Source organism: Carassius carassius, chromosome 1 (assembly GCF_963082965.1).
Source record: "Carassius carassius chromosome 1, fCarCar2.1, whole genome shotgun sequence".
Classification (NCBI taxonomy): domain Eukaryota; kingdom Metazoa; phylum Chordata; class Actinopteri; order Cypriniformes; family Cyprinidae; genus Carassius; species Carassius carassius.
In genome coordinates, this window is record NC_081755.1 from 24,529,598 (window position 1) to 24,548,561 (window position 18,964).

Below are 18,964 nucleotides of genomic sequence, written 5' to 3' on the forward strand. Positions count from 1 at the left end.
TTCACTGTTGACTGATTTTGACTGATAACTTCCGTGCGCAGATGCGGCAAATCTTCCACAGGATGCGTGATATGACAGTTGCGTCCGACTATATATGAACTAGCTGTTTTAAATACAGTATTTTTATATTTAACGTTAGTTTATCAGTATGTTTGAAAGTATATTTTTTCGAATATTGGTGATTCCATAGGCTCTCTCTTGCGCGCACCTGCGCGGTTTAAAACACCGGAACAGAGTCTCTCTCTTGCTCCACCCATGCACGATAAGATTGTGTATCGTCAATCTCACGGGGTGATGATATGACGATTTAAAAAATGACCATATCGCCCAACACTAGTCAGTCGCACAAATTAAAAAAGCCTGTTAAATTTGTGTGACTGAGTTCATTTTTTTCGTTTTCATTGTTTTTTTCTTCTTTTGTAATGGCATATTTTTGATAGTTTCTGAAAAAGTTACGTTCAGTTTTACAAAGTTTCAGAGGTTTCTTTCATGGTGTTTTATTTATCTTTATTTTTTTTCTTATTTAAGATCACTGACTTACTGTTTCTACCACATTTTTTATTCATTCATATTTATTTATTTGTTTATATATATATATATATATATATGTATATATGTGTGTGTGTGTATATAATTTATTTATTTAATTAATTTATCATTTAAGGAAGTATAAGAAGACCCATACAGTATGTTTGAGCTGTGGGGATCAATTATATTTTAATCCATGCAGCTTGTTAAGGAGAGCTCGGCTGTTACTTGACTAATCAAATTCCTGCAAATACAAGCAAATTAAAAATAAAGGTAAAATGAACAGAACTTGAGTCTGTAAGCAATCACATAGTAGCATGCTAAAAAACCACTCAGAATAACTGTGTATCAATATTTTGTGGTCGTGCGGTTTTCATAGGTAAACATCACTTATACTTTCTTCAGTAAATGTGAAAATATTTTATGTTAAGCATCCTTTTTTCACTTTCTGTTTCTCAGAGACGGAGTTTCCAAAAGTAGAAGTGGAGAGCTCTTCGTTTGACGAGGAAAGCAGTGACGCGTTCTCCCCCGAGCAGACCCTTCATCAGGACTCTCCCCTCGGTCAAGGACACTTACCTTTACCACCTGAGATACCGGCCAGTGAAACAACACCAAAACAGGTGCCGTATGTCAGTTTGCATACTTGCAAACATTTTTAAGAATGATCATTTTTAGACCTAAAAGTAAAAAAAATGTACTTTATGTAAAATGTTCAATTCACATTAACTTCCCTGTTAAAGGTTAGTCTTCAAATGTATTGAATTTAGCTACAATTTAATGTTGACATGCTTAACTAACACGAAAACCACTAGAGGGTTTCATTATTTGAAATCAAGCTTATTAACTAAGTGTAATATATGTGATCAATTATTTATGATTTATTTATTTATTGATTTATATATTAATATTTTGTATTTAACTAACTTATTTCAGATAGTTGCCAATGCAACACTTCTGATTTTCATTTAAATTTAAGTACTAAAATTATGAAAACTGAAATGAAAATAAAGCTAAATATAAATATTGAAAATCAAAAGCTCTTAACATTAATAAACCTTAAACTAAAATATATGAATACATACAGTAGAATGATGAATCTCTGCATCACTGCACCCTACATTCTTTCTTGTTAAATATGCATCATTTATGGTAATGTAAAATTCAACTAACTAAACCAGTTATTATTAACAGCTAAGGTAATGAATTTAGTGACGTCAGTATCATTTTTGTTAACTAAATTTTTTTTTTACTTTTAATGCGCAGAATGTAAATTGAGTGTCTCAACTTTTAATTAAACCTGCACAAATCTTGGCAGTTTAAGTAGATCCCCTATAAGGTTAGCAAACTAATAATCTATCATCATCAGAATATCACACACACACACACACACACACATACACACTCTTTGAAGTTTTGGTGTAGCTCGTTGTGCTCCGTCAGCTCTCAAGAGCGCTGAATTATTTGTAGTGCTCATTCAGCTCGTTCCACAGCCACACACACTCATTCGCACTTGAATGTTTTGGTCCTGTAGTCTCATTCACACACACACACACACGCACCTGTGCTTTCTAAATGCAGACACACAAACACGATGGAGATCCTCACGTTCACGTGCTTGTCTGGATTTTCTTAGGTCCCGCCCCCTCCTCCTCCTCCACCACCGCTTCCAAACACAGCTGGCCCCGCCCCTCAGCAGAAACTAACCAATGGAACAACAGGCCACAAGCAAGCTCCTGCACTACAAAAGGTGACAGTCCCTCATTTCACCCAGGACAGCTGGAAATACAGTTTTTGCACAAGTGACATAATGCCACAAGATAAATCCTCTTTCATGCTAATGTCTTTGTCTCTTTTAGGGTGGTAAAGGGGGTAGTGAGCGCCCTATTCAGCGCTCTAAGAAGGTGAGAGAAAACAAACCAAAGGTGAAGAAGCTGAAGTATCACCAGTATGTTCCTCCAGACCAGAAACCAGAGCGTGAGCCTCCACCTCTTCTGGACTCCTCCTACACCAAACTCCTGTATCAGCAGCAGCTCTTCCTCCAGCTGCAGATCATCAACCAACAGCAGCAAAACTACAACTACCACACCATCCTGCCTGCTCCACCCAAGTAAGATAAGCCAGAGATCTGTTGTATTGTTTACATGTGTGTGTGTGTGTGTGTGTGTGTGTGTGTGTGTGTGTGTGTAAACAATACAATAGCATATAGAATGACAAATTACTATGCATATTGTTTATATAATGAATTATACAATTATGTTACATTTTAAGTATTCTTGTATATTTTTATTAAAAATGTTGTATTTCTTTTGAACAAATAATGAATGAAATCTGTTTTGCTGCGTTTGATCAAAAATATTGTTAAAGCAGTAATATTGTGAAATATTATTACAGTTTTAAATAACTGTTTTCTATTAATACATTTTAAAATGCACATTTTGAGCAGCCAGTCTTCAGTGTCACATGATCCTTCAGAAATCATTCCAATATGCTGATTTGCTGCTCAAGACACATTTCTGATTATTGCCAATGTTGAAAACAGCTGTGCTGCTTCAAATTTTTGTAGAAACCATTTCATATTTATTTTGATAAATAAAGTTCATAAGAACAGTGAAATAGTAATCTTTTATAAATGACTTTACTGTCCCTTTTGATCAATTGAATGCAACCTAGAAGTAAAATATATTTATAATATCAATTTATATTTATAATTCATAATATTATGTTGTTGAATGTTTAACCTTTCTGTCATGTAATATCCAGTGAAGGTGACATGCAAAAAATTAAATGCAATTAACATTATAATAAAATGTGTATACACTTTATTTAGGCCTCCTGCTGATCAGCAGCCTGCCTCAGCTAACTGCCCGTCGCCATCCAAAAATGACACGCCCCCCCAATCAACATCCACTAATCTGACTGGTCAGAATCAGCAGACCACTGCGATTGGAGGTGGAGTTAAATCAGGACCCCTGCCTCCCAACCTGGATGAGCTGAAGGTTGAATTCCCTGCTATGATAATATCTCTTAATGTCAACACTGATCACTGACTGGGAGTATAATGAACTCCTGTCACATCCTGTCTTTCTCTTCACTTCCTGCAGGTGGCAGAGCTGAAGCAGGAGTTAAAAGTGCGGGGCTTAACCGTCTCAGGCACCAAAAATGACCTTATTGAGCGGCTGAAGAATTTTCACGAGCAGAACGGTGGCACCTACACACCAGCAACACCTAAAACCAACACACCAGCAGCCCCCGTAGTGGGAGGAATCTCTTCCTCCTCCCAGTCAGCAGACAGGAGTATGGGGGTTGCTTCCTTCTCATTCATTGCTTCTGCAGAAAGGGGTGGAGCTCAGATGACAGCGCCTCAGATAATGCAGTTTGGAAGCACAAGCTCCTCCCCTCCGGTTTCCCCCGCCCACTCAGAGCTCTCATCGACTGGAATGAGCCCAGATGAAGCGAGCTGTAATGGGGATGCTTTTGGGGAAATGGTAAATGTCTCCTATGCTTTTGTTCTGCTAGTCTAAAGAATAAAAATGGGTAAAGTGTGCAAGTGTGTAAAAAGTGGCATTTACAGATAAGCTTACCCTGTGTCTGCTGTGGAAGTGTTGCACCACAACAGCTAGAGGCTGGTGCATGTGTCAGAGCTACATGTCACCTCTGAGTGTTCACTCGCCACAAACCACTCAATGTGAGCTTGAGGCTACACTTCAGCACAGTAAACAGTTGCCTACTTCATTTTTTTTAATAAGATCTCTTGGTCTGATAATTGATGATTAAACAATTAGTTTAGACTTTAGGCAACAGTAAAACGGAATTCAAATCCTGCTGAAGTTTTGTTTAAAAATCTGTAATAAAAATTTCTAATAATTTATTAAATATTTTAAAACACAAAAAGTCAGCAGGTTGCATAATTATAATAAAATTGAAAAAATATTTAAATCATTATTAATGAAATCAATTATATCAAAATAATAGTTACGTTAGATTTCATTAGTTGAAATCTGGTGGTTATAAAATTGATAACAATATATTAATTTATATTAGAATTTAAATACATGTAGTTTAAAAATAATATTTAATCTTGACTTCAGCTATCTTTGTTTTAAATAAAATCTGTTAGTCTAAATATTGATAATAATATAATAAGTATTTTATCAATAAAAATAAATGGAGTTTACTTCAAATTGATAAATAGGCTAAACTTCAGCAAAATAAAAGTAAAATTCCACTTCATTTTAAATGAAGATCTAATAATTCATAATTTAATTTATTAATAATGTTTAAAGAAAAACATTAATATACAATTAATATTAATTGTAATATTAATAATAATATTAACACAAATAATAATAATACAATTATATTATTCAGTAATTCTTTACATCTATGTATGATATGAATTTAAAATTGATTGTTATTTGTATTTGGTTATTTGGTTAAAAATCTGTATATAATATAGTATTTAAAAAATGCAATTAGGGATGTAATGATTCGTTAACTCACGATTCAATTCACGTTTTTTATTTTATATATTATATAGATTATATTACAAATTATACAATCTAATTGTATGAATTAAATGTGTCCTTTTATTATTGCTTGGACAAAATACTGCACATTTCTGGAGAAAACGAGCCCCATATCAAATAAATAAGTAGCACAAATAAAATAAATCCCTTCATATAAACAAAATAAGGTTTTGTCTGTGCTCTTCCCATTTAAAATTAGAGGCAACCACTGGATTTTAATCAGGATCCAAACAAAGATGCTGCATACATGCAACATGAGCAGTTTTTAATCTAAATTAGATAGTATAATTTCGAAATTTTAAGCAAACCCAGTACTTCAGTTTTGTGAGCTGAAAGACACACAGATTCACTCTCTGCCAGCAGGTGGCGCTTAAAGCATTTCCTTGGTTTCTGCTGTAAACAAAGCAGCGCTGCAGTTATGAACTTTAATATGGATTATTACAAAGGCAAGATGAAAAAAAAAAATACCACCTAAACTTTTCTAAAGACCATAAGTTCCCTTCAGACATGCATTCATATAAACTCCTACCCCTAAATGAATCGCGAGTTGCTTAACAACCGATTTGAAACGTCAAATATTTGAATCGATTTTCAACCGGCTTGCGGTTAATCGTTACATCCCTAATAGCAATTAGTTATTTCTTTTTTGTATGTTTAAGCAAACCTACATGTAGGTATATCAGTATATCAGCTGCTTCTAGTGTAGACTGTTGATTATGCATGCAATGTAGGATTTATTACATGTATGCAATTATTTACTCTAGCTATTTACTTAGTACTTAGAGTAAATTCTGAAAAGCTCTTAATATTTATGTTTTTGCCATTCCTGTCCCTTTCAGGTGACCTCTCCTCTTACCCAGCTCTCCTTGCAACCTTCTCCTCCTCTCCCTTCCACGGTCTGCATTAAAGAGGAGCCCGGCAGCCGGACGTCTCCTTCCTCCTGCTGTCTGGTGTCCCAGTCTGCAGCGCTCCCTGTAGACAAGGACCAGATGCTGCAGGAGAAGGACCAGCGCATTCAGGAGCTCACACGCATGCTGCTGCAGAAACAGCAGCTGGTCGAATCTCTGCGCTCGCAGCTGAAGGGCAAACGTGTCGGCACTGCGGTCCGAGCGAATGAGGAACTTCCTGGTGTCACTATGGAGCTGATCAGAGCGGCCATTAAAGAGGAGGTCATAGAGGTGATAGAAGACAGTGAGATGGAGACAGAGCCACAGGTGTTCCTGCAGACAGGACCGATGCAGCAGCACAGGACGGCGGTTGCAGTAGAGCTGGAGCAGGACCAGCAGCAGCTCATAATGCAACAGAATCAGCACAACCTGCAGCAACAAGTACATCAGAGGAAGAGGAAAACCCAAAAACAGCAGCACAACCTACAAAAACAAGTCCGTACAATTTCCTTTTTTGAGATTAATCATATGAACCGTTAACACTGTCATCTAATTAGAGTAATTGAAAAAAAACTGTTCCAAAACTAAATCCTGACCGGTTCCTGCTTTGAGTCATGATCCCTTCACGAAGGACCCAGTTTCTCAAAGTTTAAACTGCTAACAATTTTCCTTTTAATTAAATAAAAAATATTAGATGAAAAACTTGTTGAAAAATTCTGCCTTGGCAACTAAATTTTTACACGCTAAAATTACTGGAAATGAATAAAAACTAAAAAAAAATAATAATAAATCATAAAAGTTGGTGCCAGTAGCCTTGTGGGCAGTTCAAGTTCCTACTCAAGAAACTTTCCCGATCCCGTCTCTGTCCCACTTCGCTTACTGTCTTCTCTGCACTGGCCTGTCATAATAAAGACTAAAATGCCAAAAATAAATCTTAAAAAAAAAAGAAAAAACTAACAAATGACAAATGCGTAACAAAATTACAAATAAAATGTAAATGTAAATATTTTAGAAAATTAAAAACACCAATGAGTTTACTTTTTCTGGTGGAATTGGACTACTCTTATACTGATGCCACAGGTTGTTGTTTTTTTAGGAGGTTTTGACTACCCGGAACATGATTTTGAGTGATTTTGTTGCAATTTTTATGCCATTTTCCCCAGGAATGCGAGTCGCCTAGTTTGGGATGTGATTTAGTCAGTTTTCAGTACCATTTGTTCTGGAGACCTGGCAACCCTGGTTGTCACTGTATTTTCAGAGTACTTTTAGGAGAAAAATGATCAGATCAGAACATCTCCCTTGACACCCTAGCACTGCATCACAGCCTCCTGGGGTTATGTTTGTGGCACAGCAGTAGTAGACGTTGAACTTTTATTGTAATGGAAAATCGCTAACCTTTCTTCTTTTCCATTTTTCCAGCAGTTGCCTCAAGCACTTACCAACCAGCAGTCAAGTCTTGTTTCTTCATTCCCAGTGGATGTACTGAACTCAAGCTCCACCCCCAACATAGTGACCGACAGCAATGGCAACCAGTTCCTGCTAACACTGTCGAATCAAAACACAGAGGCATCTGCCAGAGGCCGCCGCTCCCAGGGCAAAGTGAGCAACCAGATTAAACTTGTGCCCTGGTGCTTAGAGATGTCAAATCTATACAATTATCATGTAATCATTGATGTTTATGTCGTTTTCAGAGACTGCAGTCTACACCCACCATGTTTACCAACCAATCCGTGACTGAATTCCTTAACAAAAACAACCAATCAGAACAGCCCATACAAACCGTCATTTTGAAACAGCCAATCAAAAAGGTTAGTAAAAAAACACTTTATTGCTGTGTTTTTACACTTTTTTGTATTTTTTTGTGTGTGAAACAGAATACAATTTGAATGTGGAATACATACATGACCGTATTATTTTATGCAAAAATGTCTCAAATTCTGTCAGTCTGATCAAATAATGAAAGGAGAAAAAGATGTCTTAGCTGGTATTACTTCTGGTTCAATAGCCACATTCATTCTTCAAGCTGTTAATGTTAATTGAGACTCTATGATAGATAATAGTGAAGGACTTTTTGCAGAAAATTGCCTTCATTCCTCCATATAAGTTAATGATATGTATAAAGCAACATCACTTATTTCTGACAAGACATTGAACACGGTTATGAGACTTTTAAACCCACTTATTAAAATGTTAATGACTAATCACTGTCACTGGTGTTCAAATGAGGGCTGCAGGCATGGGCTGTTAGCCCATTAACATTGGGACTAATTGAGATGCATGTTTTTACTTTGACAGGCACTAAAGCCAGACCTAAATGTGACGACCAATTACAAAGCATCAAGCTGCACGTCCATCTCATCACCAGCCAATATCCATCCATTCCTCTCTCCAGTGGATTCCATGAACAACACTGAAGCCGTCCCCTCATCTCCCAACAACAATACCGTAAGTGTTTGGTTTGTGTACACGCTAAAATTCTGTTCCAAAACCTGGTGTGCTAAACATCATTTACATTATTGTACCTTGCAATGTACATTGTTGTGAAGAGACGTTTCAATGTGGAAAAAGTATGTGAACCCTTTGGAAAAACAGAATTTTTGCATTAAATCAGCTGTTCGGCTTAATCACATAATTAACAAAATGCTACAAAGGTTTGGGTACCAGAAATAACCGGCACAAGTGTTTTAAACATTGATAGTAATAAGGACTGTCTCAGATCAGAATACTACAATGATTTCTGAAGGACCATGTGTCACTGAAGACTGGAGTGACCAAAAATTCAGCTTTGCATCACTGGAATACATTACATTTTAAATTGTTCTTTTATATTGCCATTTTACTATCTTTACTGTATTTATGATCAAATAAATGTAGCCTTGGTGAGCATAATACAGTACAATACAATACAATATTTATTTATAAAGCACATTTAAAAAACAACCAAGGCTGACCAAAGTGCTGTACATAGCAGAGAATAAAATGCAGAGCAGTACAGGACAAAAGAAACATCATATCATATCGTATCAGAATCAATGAGCATCAAAAGCAAGAGAAAACAAAAAAGTCTTTAAAGAAGATTTGAAGATGGAAACTGAAGGAGCCAGTCTGATATAGAGAGGCAGACTGTTCCAAAGTTTTGGGCCTGCAGTCGCAAAAGCACGGTCGCCTCGTTTTTTAAGCCTGGATCTAGGCACGATGAGAAGACAGTGATCGCTGGATCTCAAAGTACGAGAAGGAGTGTACGGACAGAGCAGATCAGTCAGGTACTGAGGGGCCAAATTGTTAAGAGCTTTGTACACAAAAAGTAAAATTTTAAAATCAAATCTGAATTTAACAGGTAGCCAATGGAGTTTGAATAAGATAGGGGTGATCAACTCATACTTGCGTTTCCCAGCGAGGAGTCTAGCTGCTGCGTTTTGCACTAGCTGTAGGCGAGAGAGAGAAGACTGAGATCAAAGTAAAGTGAATTACAGTAGTCTAGTCGTGATGTTACGAATGCGTGAGTCACTATTTGAAGATTACTCTGAGTTAAAAATGGTGTCACTTTAGAGAGTTGGCGAAGCTGAAAAAAGCATGACTTTACAACAGCACTGATCTGTTTCTCAAATTTTAAGTTGTGGTCAAACAGAAAGGCCAAATTTCTTGCGCAGTGGGTTTCATACGGTGCGAGAGAACCACGCTCAACATCAAACACACAGTTTTCCTTGGGCCCGAAGATAATTATTTCGGTTTTATTTTCGTTTAGGTTTAAAAAGTTACTTGAAAGCCAAAGTTTAAGATCACTTAAACAGGCAAACAAGGGTTGTAGACCATTTTTATCATTATGTTTTAAAGGAAAATAAATCTGAGTATCGTCAGCATACAAATGGAAGGATACTTCATATTTATTAAAGATGGAAGCCAGAGGTAACAGATACAGAATAAACAATATGGGGCCGAGGATTGATCCCTGTGGGACTCCGCAGTTCAGAGGTACACTAGTGGAGGATTGATGACCAATACGGTCACTAAAACATCTATTGTTTAGATAAGAGCAGAACCACTGTAAGACAACGCCTCGAAAACTCACGGATGTCTCCAGACGTCGCAACAGGACCTCATGATCAACTAAGTCAAAAGCAGAACTCAAATCTAATTAGACTAAGGCCATTGATTTCCCAGAGTCAGTTTCAGTGAAAATATCACTTGACACTCTTAAAAGAGCAGATTCAGTACTGTGTAGAGCTTTAAAACCAGATTGAAATGTTTCATGGAGAGAATTTGCGGATAAGTATGATTGTAGTTGAACCAGTACAACTCTCTCAAGGATCTTCAAAATAAAAGGTAGATTAGAAATAGGAAGATAGTTAGAAAGAGTAGAAGGATCGAGATTAGTTTTTTTAAGATATGGCGTCACCACAGCAACTTTCAGACTGTTAGGGAAGGAACCAGTTGACAGGCATTTGTTAATTAAAAGTAACAGGCCCGGTCCAACTGTGTCCATTATTTGCCACGGCCAGGGTGACTGTAAATCCGAGCAGGTGCAGAGAGGAATCCGGGTATAGTAGGGCGCAGCCATCGAAGAGGGCCATCCAGGGAAGAGTGGCCAGCAGTAAAGCTGCGCGCAAACTCAGATCCCCGCCGAAGCAAGGCGAGCCGCGGATGGCGAACCGGCAAGAGGGCCGATCTGAGTCGTACAGCGATGCCTCCACGTTTGCCGCGCCTTCTCCGGCGTCTCCGGCGTGGTAGATCGACCTGGAGCTGGCAAAGGTATGCAGGGAGGAGAGATGGACAGGGTGGAAGCTCGAAACGCGGTCCACAAACATCGCACCTAACGTTAGGCCAGGCAGTGACCGTGCTACGGATGTTTAAAAGTGATAAACGGTCATAGACCAATATAGCATTACAATATAAAACTAAATGAGACATATATAAAAACATAGCAGGTACAAGAGATAGCAACAAGGCGGTCTGCAGACCGCATGCCAAAGACATCAGCGCCATCTTTCCATAAGAAATCGGCGCCATAAGAGACTTCTTTCAAAGACATTTAACCCTTGTGCGTTGTTGGGGACGTTTTCGTCCACTAGGGGGTAAAGTTGAGTCTTATTTTGGCCACAACTTTCTCTGTGTTTGAGCTAATTGAATGATTTTTGGTGACAAATCTTATTTTGACCCATATTTTGGGAAAATGCTTTGAAATTTTTCAAAAACTCAACGGTACACTGTGGGCAAATTCACTACCCTTTCGGGATGTTCGTGGATGAAAGCATCCACTAAATTAAACTAGGGATGTGTAATTATTCGATAAATAAAAATGATATTCGAATTTCGCAAAAAAAAAAAAAGTTCACAATAAAACCTAATTTGGTCACTTTCTGTGATTCTCCACGGCATATTTGAAGGTGTATGCAAGCAAAAAATAATGAATGAATGATTAAGGGGCCATTCACATATCGCGCCTAATAAGGCGTGGAAAAGGCTATGCGCGCCGCTTTCTCCTTCTTTCCAAAGCGCTCGGGTAGAAGCGCTCCTGAGGCGACGCGTTCTCTCCATGAAGACGAGGAAATTTCAGCAAAGGATAAATGGATTTGCAGCACACAAAAAAAATCGCTTTCAGTAGCTCTGCTACTAAATTTATTTCAAAATGGCAATCCATATACAGCTATGATCAGCTGTTCCTTCATCTTGGCTGAGCTTTCAACGTTGTTAAGGGAAAGGATGAAGCTGAATGTTTAGTTCTTGTCACATGACCTGCGGTGCGCTTGCGGCATTCTGAAAGTTGAGATGTTTTTAACTCGATGCTGTTCGGACGCGCCTGAAAAAAAAACGGGACCGCGTCGCACCGCGTGCGCATCGCAACCGCGTCGCTTCCATTATGAGCGCATACCGCGCGCCTACATTGGAAATAACGAACTTGAGCATATTGGAAAAGACGCGATATGTGAACGCCCCCTAAAAGAACTGCGGTCTTCTAGTACTTCAAATATGCCGTGGAGAATCACAGAAAGTGATCCAAGAACATTGTTGCAGCATCTCTCAAGCAACGAATAAACACCGCTAACTTGGAGAATGCAGTGAAAACTCCTCTTCTCGCGTCTGCCCTAGACCCTCGGCACAAACATCTCAGGTTTCTCGATGAAAACATGAGAGAAGTAAGAAAAAAAAACTTTTTTGAACATTATCAAAACATTTTCCTTAATGCGAGTGGTGCGGATGCAGTCGCCACGATGAAGATGCAATGCCCACTCGTTGGAAAGTTCTCCAGCGATGATTACAGAGAGTCCAGCCGAGACGAGTGGGAACAGTACTTGCTGGAGCCATGTATTCCACCAGATGAGGATCCCATTCAGTGGTGAAACGAGAAGCGCGAAGCGCTTCACAAAACTTATTCGCTTAGCACACCGTTATTTGTGAGTCCCGCCAATGTCTGTGCCGTCAGAGCGCGTTTTCTCCGCGGCCGGCCTTATTGTTAACAGACTAAGGAGCCGACTTTCCCCCAATCATGTTTACATGCCCGTATTTCTTAACAAGAACATTTGAAACAATAGAAAAAAAAGCAAAAAAGATTTGCTGACAGTTTAAAAGTTAAGTGTAGGCTACATTCTGTACAATAGCCTAATTGCTGCAGGCTGCTTTACGTTTTTTCTTTGTTCACTTTTTTTTTTTTTTGCTTTTAATCTGTACTTTTGTTTGTTTGCACGCATTGTTAAAGGTTTTCAGCTACAAAACACGATGTGTAATGTTCAAGCTTATTGTAAGCTTGTTTAAAATGACGAAAACAAATGTTGCTGAAAAATAAAGTCTGACTCATTAAACTTAATTTAAATAAACGAATATTCGAATATTCGTTTTTTGTGAGCTCAAATATTTGAATGTCATATTTGTGGAAAACGCCCATCCCTAAATTAAACTGCTGTAAAAATCTATCAGATAAATATTTTTTCAATTTTTTTTTTGCATAAATCTATTAATCAACCTCAGTCCTGATCAAAACTACCAAATGTTTTAAAAAATTCCAAGATTTTAACTTTTTAATTACCAAGTTCATAAATGATGTCACTGATTTGGGAAAAAAAACACACAAAATTACATATTTTCAATATAAAAAGTGATTGTGGACTGGATTTCTTTTTACCTTTTATCACAGTCTTGGGCATGTCAAAGATTAGTAGCAAAATTGGCTTTGATGCATTGTTATTTTTTGTGCAGCATTAGATTTAAATTTTTTTCTCCCTAATTTGTTGTTGGTGGCTGTTTTTGCCCCATTGACTTCCATTATAACGACATTTTTTTGATTGCAAAGCCATGACACCTTATAATCATGCATTCTTGATTGTTTGTGGTTTTCACTTTTGGAAAGACGTAAAAAAATGTATTTTTACAGTTGATCACTAGGTGGGACCATTAACCCTTTAAATAGGCTGTGCAAAAAAAGGCTTGGTTTCTGGCTTGTATATGGAGTATAACAGCAAATTATAGTGTTTGTGTGTGTGTGAGATTCTTGATTGTTGGTGGTTTTCCCTGTTGGGAAGAGGTAACATTTGTTATTTTTTACAGTTGATCACTAGGTGGGACCATTAACCCTTTAGATAGGCCTGGGCAAAAAAAGGCTTAGTTTCTGGCTTGTATGGAGTAATATGGAGTATAATAGCAAATTATAGTGTGTGTGTGTGATAGATGGAGAGAGAGAGAGAGAGAGAAAGAGAGGGTGTGAGAGAGACCTTTGTGCACTTACCTTGATGTACAGTATCTGAAAAAATCAAAATATGCACCTCATGCTCTCAGAACTACATGGAGTAAACAATAAAAAAAGAAGTGTGTTTATGCACCTGCTTCCTTTTGATGGTGAAAAGTACAGATGGCCTATATGTGAAATGCTCCTCTTTTCTTTATGGTAAAGCCAGTTTAAAACCTTAAAATCCTGTAAAAAAAATCTACTTCGCATCAAATTTATGAACATAATGTATTATGAACCAAAATGCAATACCAACTTCAAATGAGCTGCAGCTCGCTGGAGGGGTCACGCTAAATAATCATTTCTAAAACTTTGGTACAAGTCAAGCCCTTTCTCGTGTTGCTCTTCTCACCATTAAATATCCAGCACGATGGCATGCATGTGTTTAAATCCACGTACTTTGCTTTGGTTTAGTCCATTCGCTTGTTAAGTCTGACGTCACGTAGCAGCACTTCCGTGTCCAAACGCTCTATCAGTTACCACGAGAAAACAACAAAAGGTGCTAATATAAACTCACAATGTGATAGAATACTAGCGAAAAAGTTATAATATTAACCTTTAACTCCATACCGAAGTACCAAATAGCCAGACAATGAAAATATAAATATAAAAAAAATATATATAAATTATTTGTGTTTGGGACGCTGTGAGCACGGAGACTGTAGTGTATATCGTAAGTTTGAAAGCGTTCAACTTAAATTATCAATATGAATAAACAGTGCTCATAAACGGCTGCTGAGGTCATATTCTCAAGTGAAGCAAGTTGAGGCCTGGACCCGGAAACAGCGCTTCTTACGTCATCATTTAACAACCGAATACTTTCACCACCATTAAAAGGCAGCAGGTGCATAAATACACTTTTGTTTACTCCATGTAGTTCTAAGAGCTGAGGTGTACATTGTGATTTTCTGAAATACATTAAGGTAAGTGCGCAAAGGTCTCTCTCACACACACTCTCTCTCTCTTTCTCACACACACACACACATACACACTCAATATAATATGCTGTTATACTCCATATAGCTTCATATACAAGTCAGAAACTAAGCTTTTTTTGCACAGGCCTATCTGAATGGTTAATGGTCCCACCTAGTGATCAACTGTAAAAATAACAAATGTTACCTCTTCCCAACAGGGAAAACCACCAACAATCAAGAATCTCACACAAACACTATAATTTGCTGTTATACTCCATATAACGCCATATACAAGCCAGAAACTAAGCCTTTTTTTGCACAGGCCTATCTAAAGGGTTAATGGTCCCACCTAGTGATCAACTGTAAAATTAACAAATTTTACCTCTTCCCGAAAGGGAAAACCACAAACAATCAAGAAATGCATGATTACATGGTGTCATGGCTTTGCAATCAAAAAATGTCGTTATAATGGAAGTCAATGGGGCAAAAACAGCCACCAACAACAAATTAGGGAGAAAAAAATTAAATCTAATGTTGCACAAAAACTAAAAATGCATCAAAGCCAATGCTGCTACTAATCTTTGACATGCCCAAGACTGTTATAAAAAGTAAAAAAAAAAATCCAGCCACAATTACTTTTATATTGAAAATAAGTCATTTTGTGTGTTTTTCCCCCCAAATCAGTGACATCATTTATGAACTTGGCAATTAAAGAGTTAAAATCTTGGATTTTTAAAAACATTTGGTAGTTTTGATCAGGACTGAGGTTGATTAACAGATTTATGCAAAAAATAATAGAAAAAAAATATGAATCTGATAAATTTTTACAGCAGTTTAATTGAGTGGATGTTTTCATCCCGAACAACTCGAAAGGGTAGTGAATTTGAACAATCCACAAGGGTTAAAAAAACTTACCAACCCCAAACTTTTAAAAAAGTAGTGTGATTTACGTGCAAATCTTGTAAACATTCACAGTGCAGACTAGAAAAACAATCGATTCCCTTGTCTAACGTCTTCCCAAGAGGCTAACCAGAGTCACGAATAACCTGGAGTCCATTCAAAAACACTTACAAATTTGGAGTTTGCTCTCCGCAAGAAACACTGCCTGATGTGAAGCATGCCTCGAGCCAAAGAGATCTCCGAAACACCTAAGATTAAGAACTGTTGACTGTGCAAAGCTGAAAAGAGTTACAAAAAAGGGTTTTGGAGCAGAGCTTGTGTTTGTGTCTGTACTCTATGTAAAGACTGTCTTGGGGCCTGCAAGAATCTTTTCTTAAACGTAATAACAAAATCTATGTCATACGAGGCAGGAATTCTAATAAGAGTGGTGTCTAGACTGCTATATGGCACAGATTTCTGTTAGTGGAGTACGGATTTATAGGTCTGTGATATAAATAGAATAAATATAAATAAATGCTTTGCTCTCTCCTTCCACCTTGTGTTCGCCCATAGCTCTTTGTCATCAGGTACCGTCTCATCCTCCATCTCTCTTCCGTCTTCTGTTGAACTTCTATTGTTCCCCTGCAAGATTAACTGGTTTTCTTTTCATATTAATGCTTCTGACCATTAAGTTGAGTTGAAATCCATGATTTGTCACCACTTGGGACTGATTTTGGGTTTGCTTTCCCATTTCATTTGAGTCATTTCATGGATTTCGGGGAGCAGATCCCAGATCTGATTATTGAACGAGATCCTAGTGTCTAATGATGTTGATGTTCTTGCAGGAGAATGGCTGCCATCAGCAGGTAGACGACCTGTTTGACATCCTAATTCAGCGTGGAGGTGATTTTTTTTTAATGATTTTTATTTTTATTAGATGAGAGAAGTGTATAGCTACTCACACTCTTTGTTTCCTGCATCCTACAGAAATCTCTGAGAATTTCAAAGCTGCACCTGATCCTGTTCTCGAAAGGCTTCGGCCGAACACGCCTCTTTCCTCAAGCTCCTCCTCTCTCAGTCTTTCCCGTCCTCCTGATATGCCCCTCAAAACTTTAATTTTAGAACCTCAGCCTCCTTCAGTTAAGACGCACAGCAGCTGTAACCCAGGAAGTGGGCGTCTTGAAGACTTCCTGGAAAGCACTACTGGCAAACCTTTGCTGGGAGTGGAGCCAGGAGGACCGACGACGCTAATTGTTGACCTCCACAACCAAATGCTCAGCACACCGAGTATCCTAGACCACCCACGTTCCCCAATGGATACATGTGACATGAGCTTTTCCAGTCACTCGCCTTTAGATTTGATAGACTCCGCCCCCGACTCTATGGATTGGCTGGAGCTCGGAATGGGCGGGACTGGAGGGGAGGGGCCTGGGATGGTACATATGAATGGACACAGCTCCTCTAGCTTATTTTCCACAGACTTTTTGGACACTTCTGATATGAATTGGTCCAGCCTTTAGCTCATGGGATATCGCAGACTGCAGTATTTTGGGAAGGGCCTATTGTGGATTAGCTTCCTTCACATAGTACAGTTTATACTTGTTTCCACCAGTGACTTTTCCCGTTTGGACTCAAGTATGGATTTTCAAAATACTAACTTAAATTGGATTATGTTACATATTGACAGACTTTATCCTTCACCTTAGCTTGCATAAATGCTCACACCCCTGACAGCACACACGTCAAAGAGCCGTTTACATATCGTTTTTATCTGGGTGTGGTTTGTTCATCTGAAACACTTCGATTTTCACATTTGGATATTAGAACAAGATATTTTTGTGTTTTTATCATTTCAAATACATGAATTGCTCTTTTATTAATGACCCTTTAAACGAGATGCGTTCCAGATGATGGAGTCCTTCAAATGTATCTGTGATGTTTGTGTGCTTATGGAAATATCCATACGTTCAAGCAATATACCCTGATTTTGCATCCGTTTTAGCAAATCAATTCACTAAGTGCAGCTTTTGAGTTTCATTCACCTTTAAATTTGATTATGCTGCAGGAATAGGTTTTCAGAATTTACCTGCTTTACCAAAAATAGCTGGTAGACTTATACATAACTCAATAGCTTTGAAACATACACCTGGATTTTACCATTTATATTATTGAGCCAATGTTGCTAAAAAGTTCATAGCATAAGCCAACAGTACATGAATCCACAGCTACTAATGTTCAACATTGTGCCAAAATATTATTTTATGGCTATATAGATAGCCTGTAAGCTATTCAATGTTTAATTGAAATATAATACAATAACTGGACTATGCTACTTTTTTCCCATTATGGAAAGACAAGCCATTCAGACCTTATTTTTGTTAGCATTTCCTAGCATTGCAACCTGATGAGAGCTCCCGGATGAAGTTTTAATTGTGTAGTTAATTGCTATTTTAATAGTACAAGATTAAACAATTCCCAGAGTGCTTGATAGTTAAGTGAATGAATCCGAACTAATAGCAGTGTGTTACTCCTCGTCCTTGCTAGGTTTAGATTGCCAATCTTGACCTCAGTATGAGATTCATTTTTATCACATTTTGGCAAGCTTAAAAGAGGTATTACTGCTTCATATTTGTTAGACCCAGTAAATATTTTGACTAGTGCATGATATATACATGGAAGAGTACTGAGAAATTACTTTATTACATTGTTTTAATGTAATGTTCTTAAAAATCAAACATGCCTGTACCTTTCAAAAATGTTTATAAATCTGCATTTTGCATTGTATATACTTTTATGCATTTTGCATTGTATATACTATTTTGCATTTGTATATGAACTGAAATGTTGTATATGCCAATCACAGTACACAGCGTACTGTATGAACTGCACTGTATTTTATCAATACTTCTGTCTGTAAGCTGTAAGCTAAGTTTTGATAAAGGAATATGCACCTAGAAGAGATCATGTATGTTTCTACAACCCGAATTCCGGAAAAGTTGGGACGTTTTTTAAATTTTAATAAAATGAAAACTAAAAGACTTTCAAATCACATGAGCCAATATTTTATTCACAATAGAACATAGATAACATAGCAAATGTTTAAACTGAGAAAGTTTACAATTTTATGCACAAAATGAGCTTCAATTTTGATTTCTGCTACAGGTCTCAAAATAGTTGGGACGGGGCATGTTTACCATGGTGTAGCATCTCCTTTTCTTTTCAAAACAGTTTGAAGACGTTTGGGCATTGAGGCTATGAGTTGCTGGAGTTTTGCTGTTGGAATTTGGTCCCATTCTTGCCTTATATAGATATCCAGCTGCTGAAGAGTTCGTGGTCGTCTTTGACGTATTTTTCGTTTAATGATGCGCCAAATGTTCTCTATAGGTGAAAGATCTGGACTGCAGGCAGGCCAGGTTAGCACCCGGACTCTTCTACGACGAAGCCATGCTGTTGTTATAGCTGCAGTATGTGGTTTTGCATTGTCCTGCTGAAATAAACAAGGCCTTCCCT

General features: G+C 37.7%; 1 protein-coding gene across 4 annotated transcripts in view; it reads left to right on the forward strand.

Annotated features, from left to right (window-relative positions):
• Positions 1-17,634, forward strand: part of mrtfaa (myocardin related transcription factor Aa) — a 45,045-nt gene extending 27,411 nt beyond the window's left edge. The window contains exons 6-16 of one of the 4 annotated variants that reach the window (XM_059552469.1): positions 988-1,157; positions 2,162-2,275; positions 2,385-2,635; positions 3,356-3,524; positions 3,630-4,013; positions 5,894-6,436; positions 7,361-7,540; positions 7,633-7,749; positions 8,237-8,386; positions 16,300-16,357; positions 16,442-17,634. In XM_059552469.1, coding sequence (XP_059408452.1) covers positions 988-1,157; positions 2,162-2,275; positions 2,385-2,635; positions 3,356-3,524; positions 3,630-4,013; positions 5,894-6,436; positions 7,361-7,540; positions 7,633-7,749; positions 8,237-8,386; positions 16,300-16,357; positions 16,442-16,974 — 2,669 coding nt within the window. In that variant the 3' untranslated portion in view covers positions 16,975-17,634. The remainder of the gene's footprint in view (positions 1-987; positions 1,158-2,161; positions 2,276-2,384; positions 2,636-3,355; positions 3,525-3,629; positions 4,014-5,893; positions 6,437-7,360; positions 7,541-7,632; positions 7,750-8,236; positions 8,387-16,299; positions 16,358-16,441) is intronic. The other 3 variants (XM_059552477.1, XM_059552487.1, XM_059552496.1) reach the window with 3 other exon arrangements.
• Positions 17,635-18,964: the final 1,330 nt, after the last annotated feature.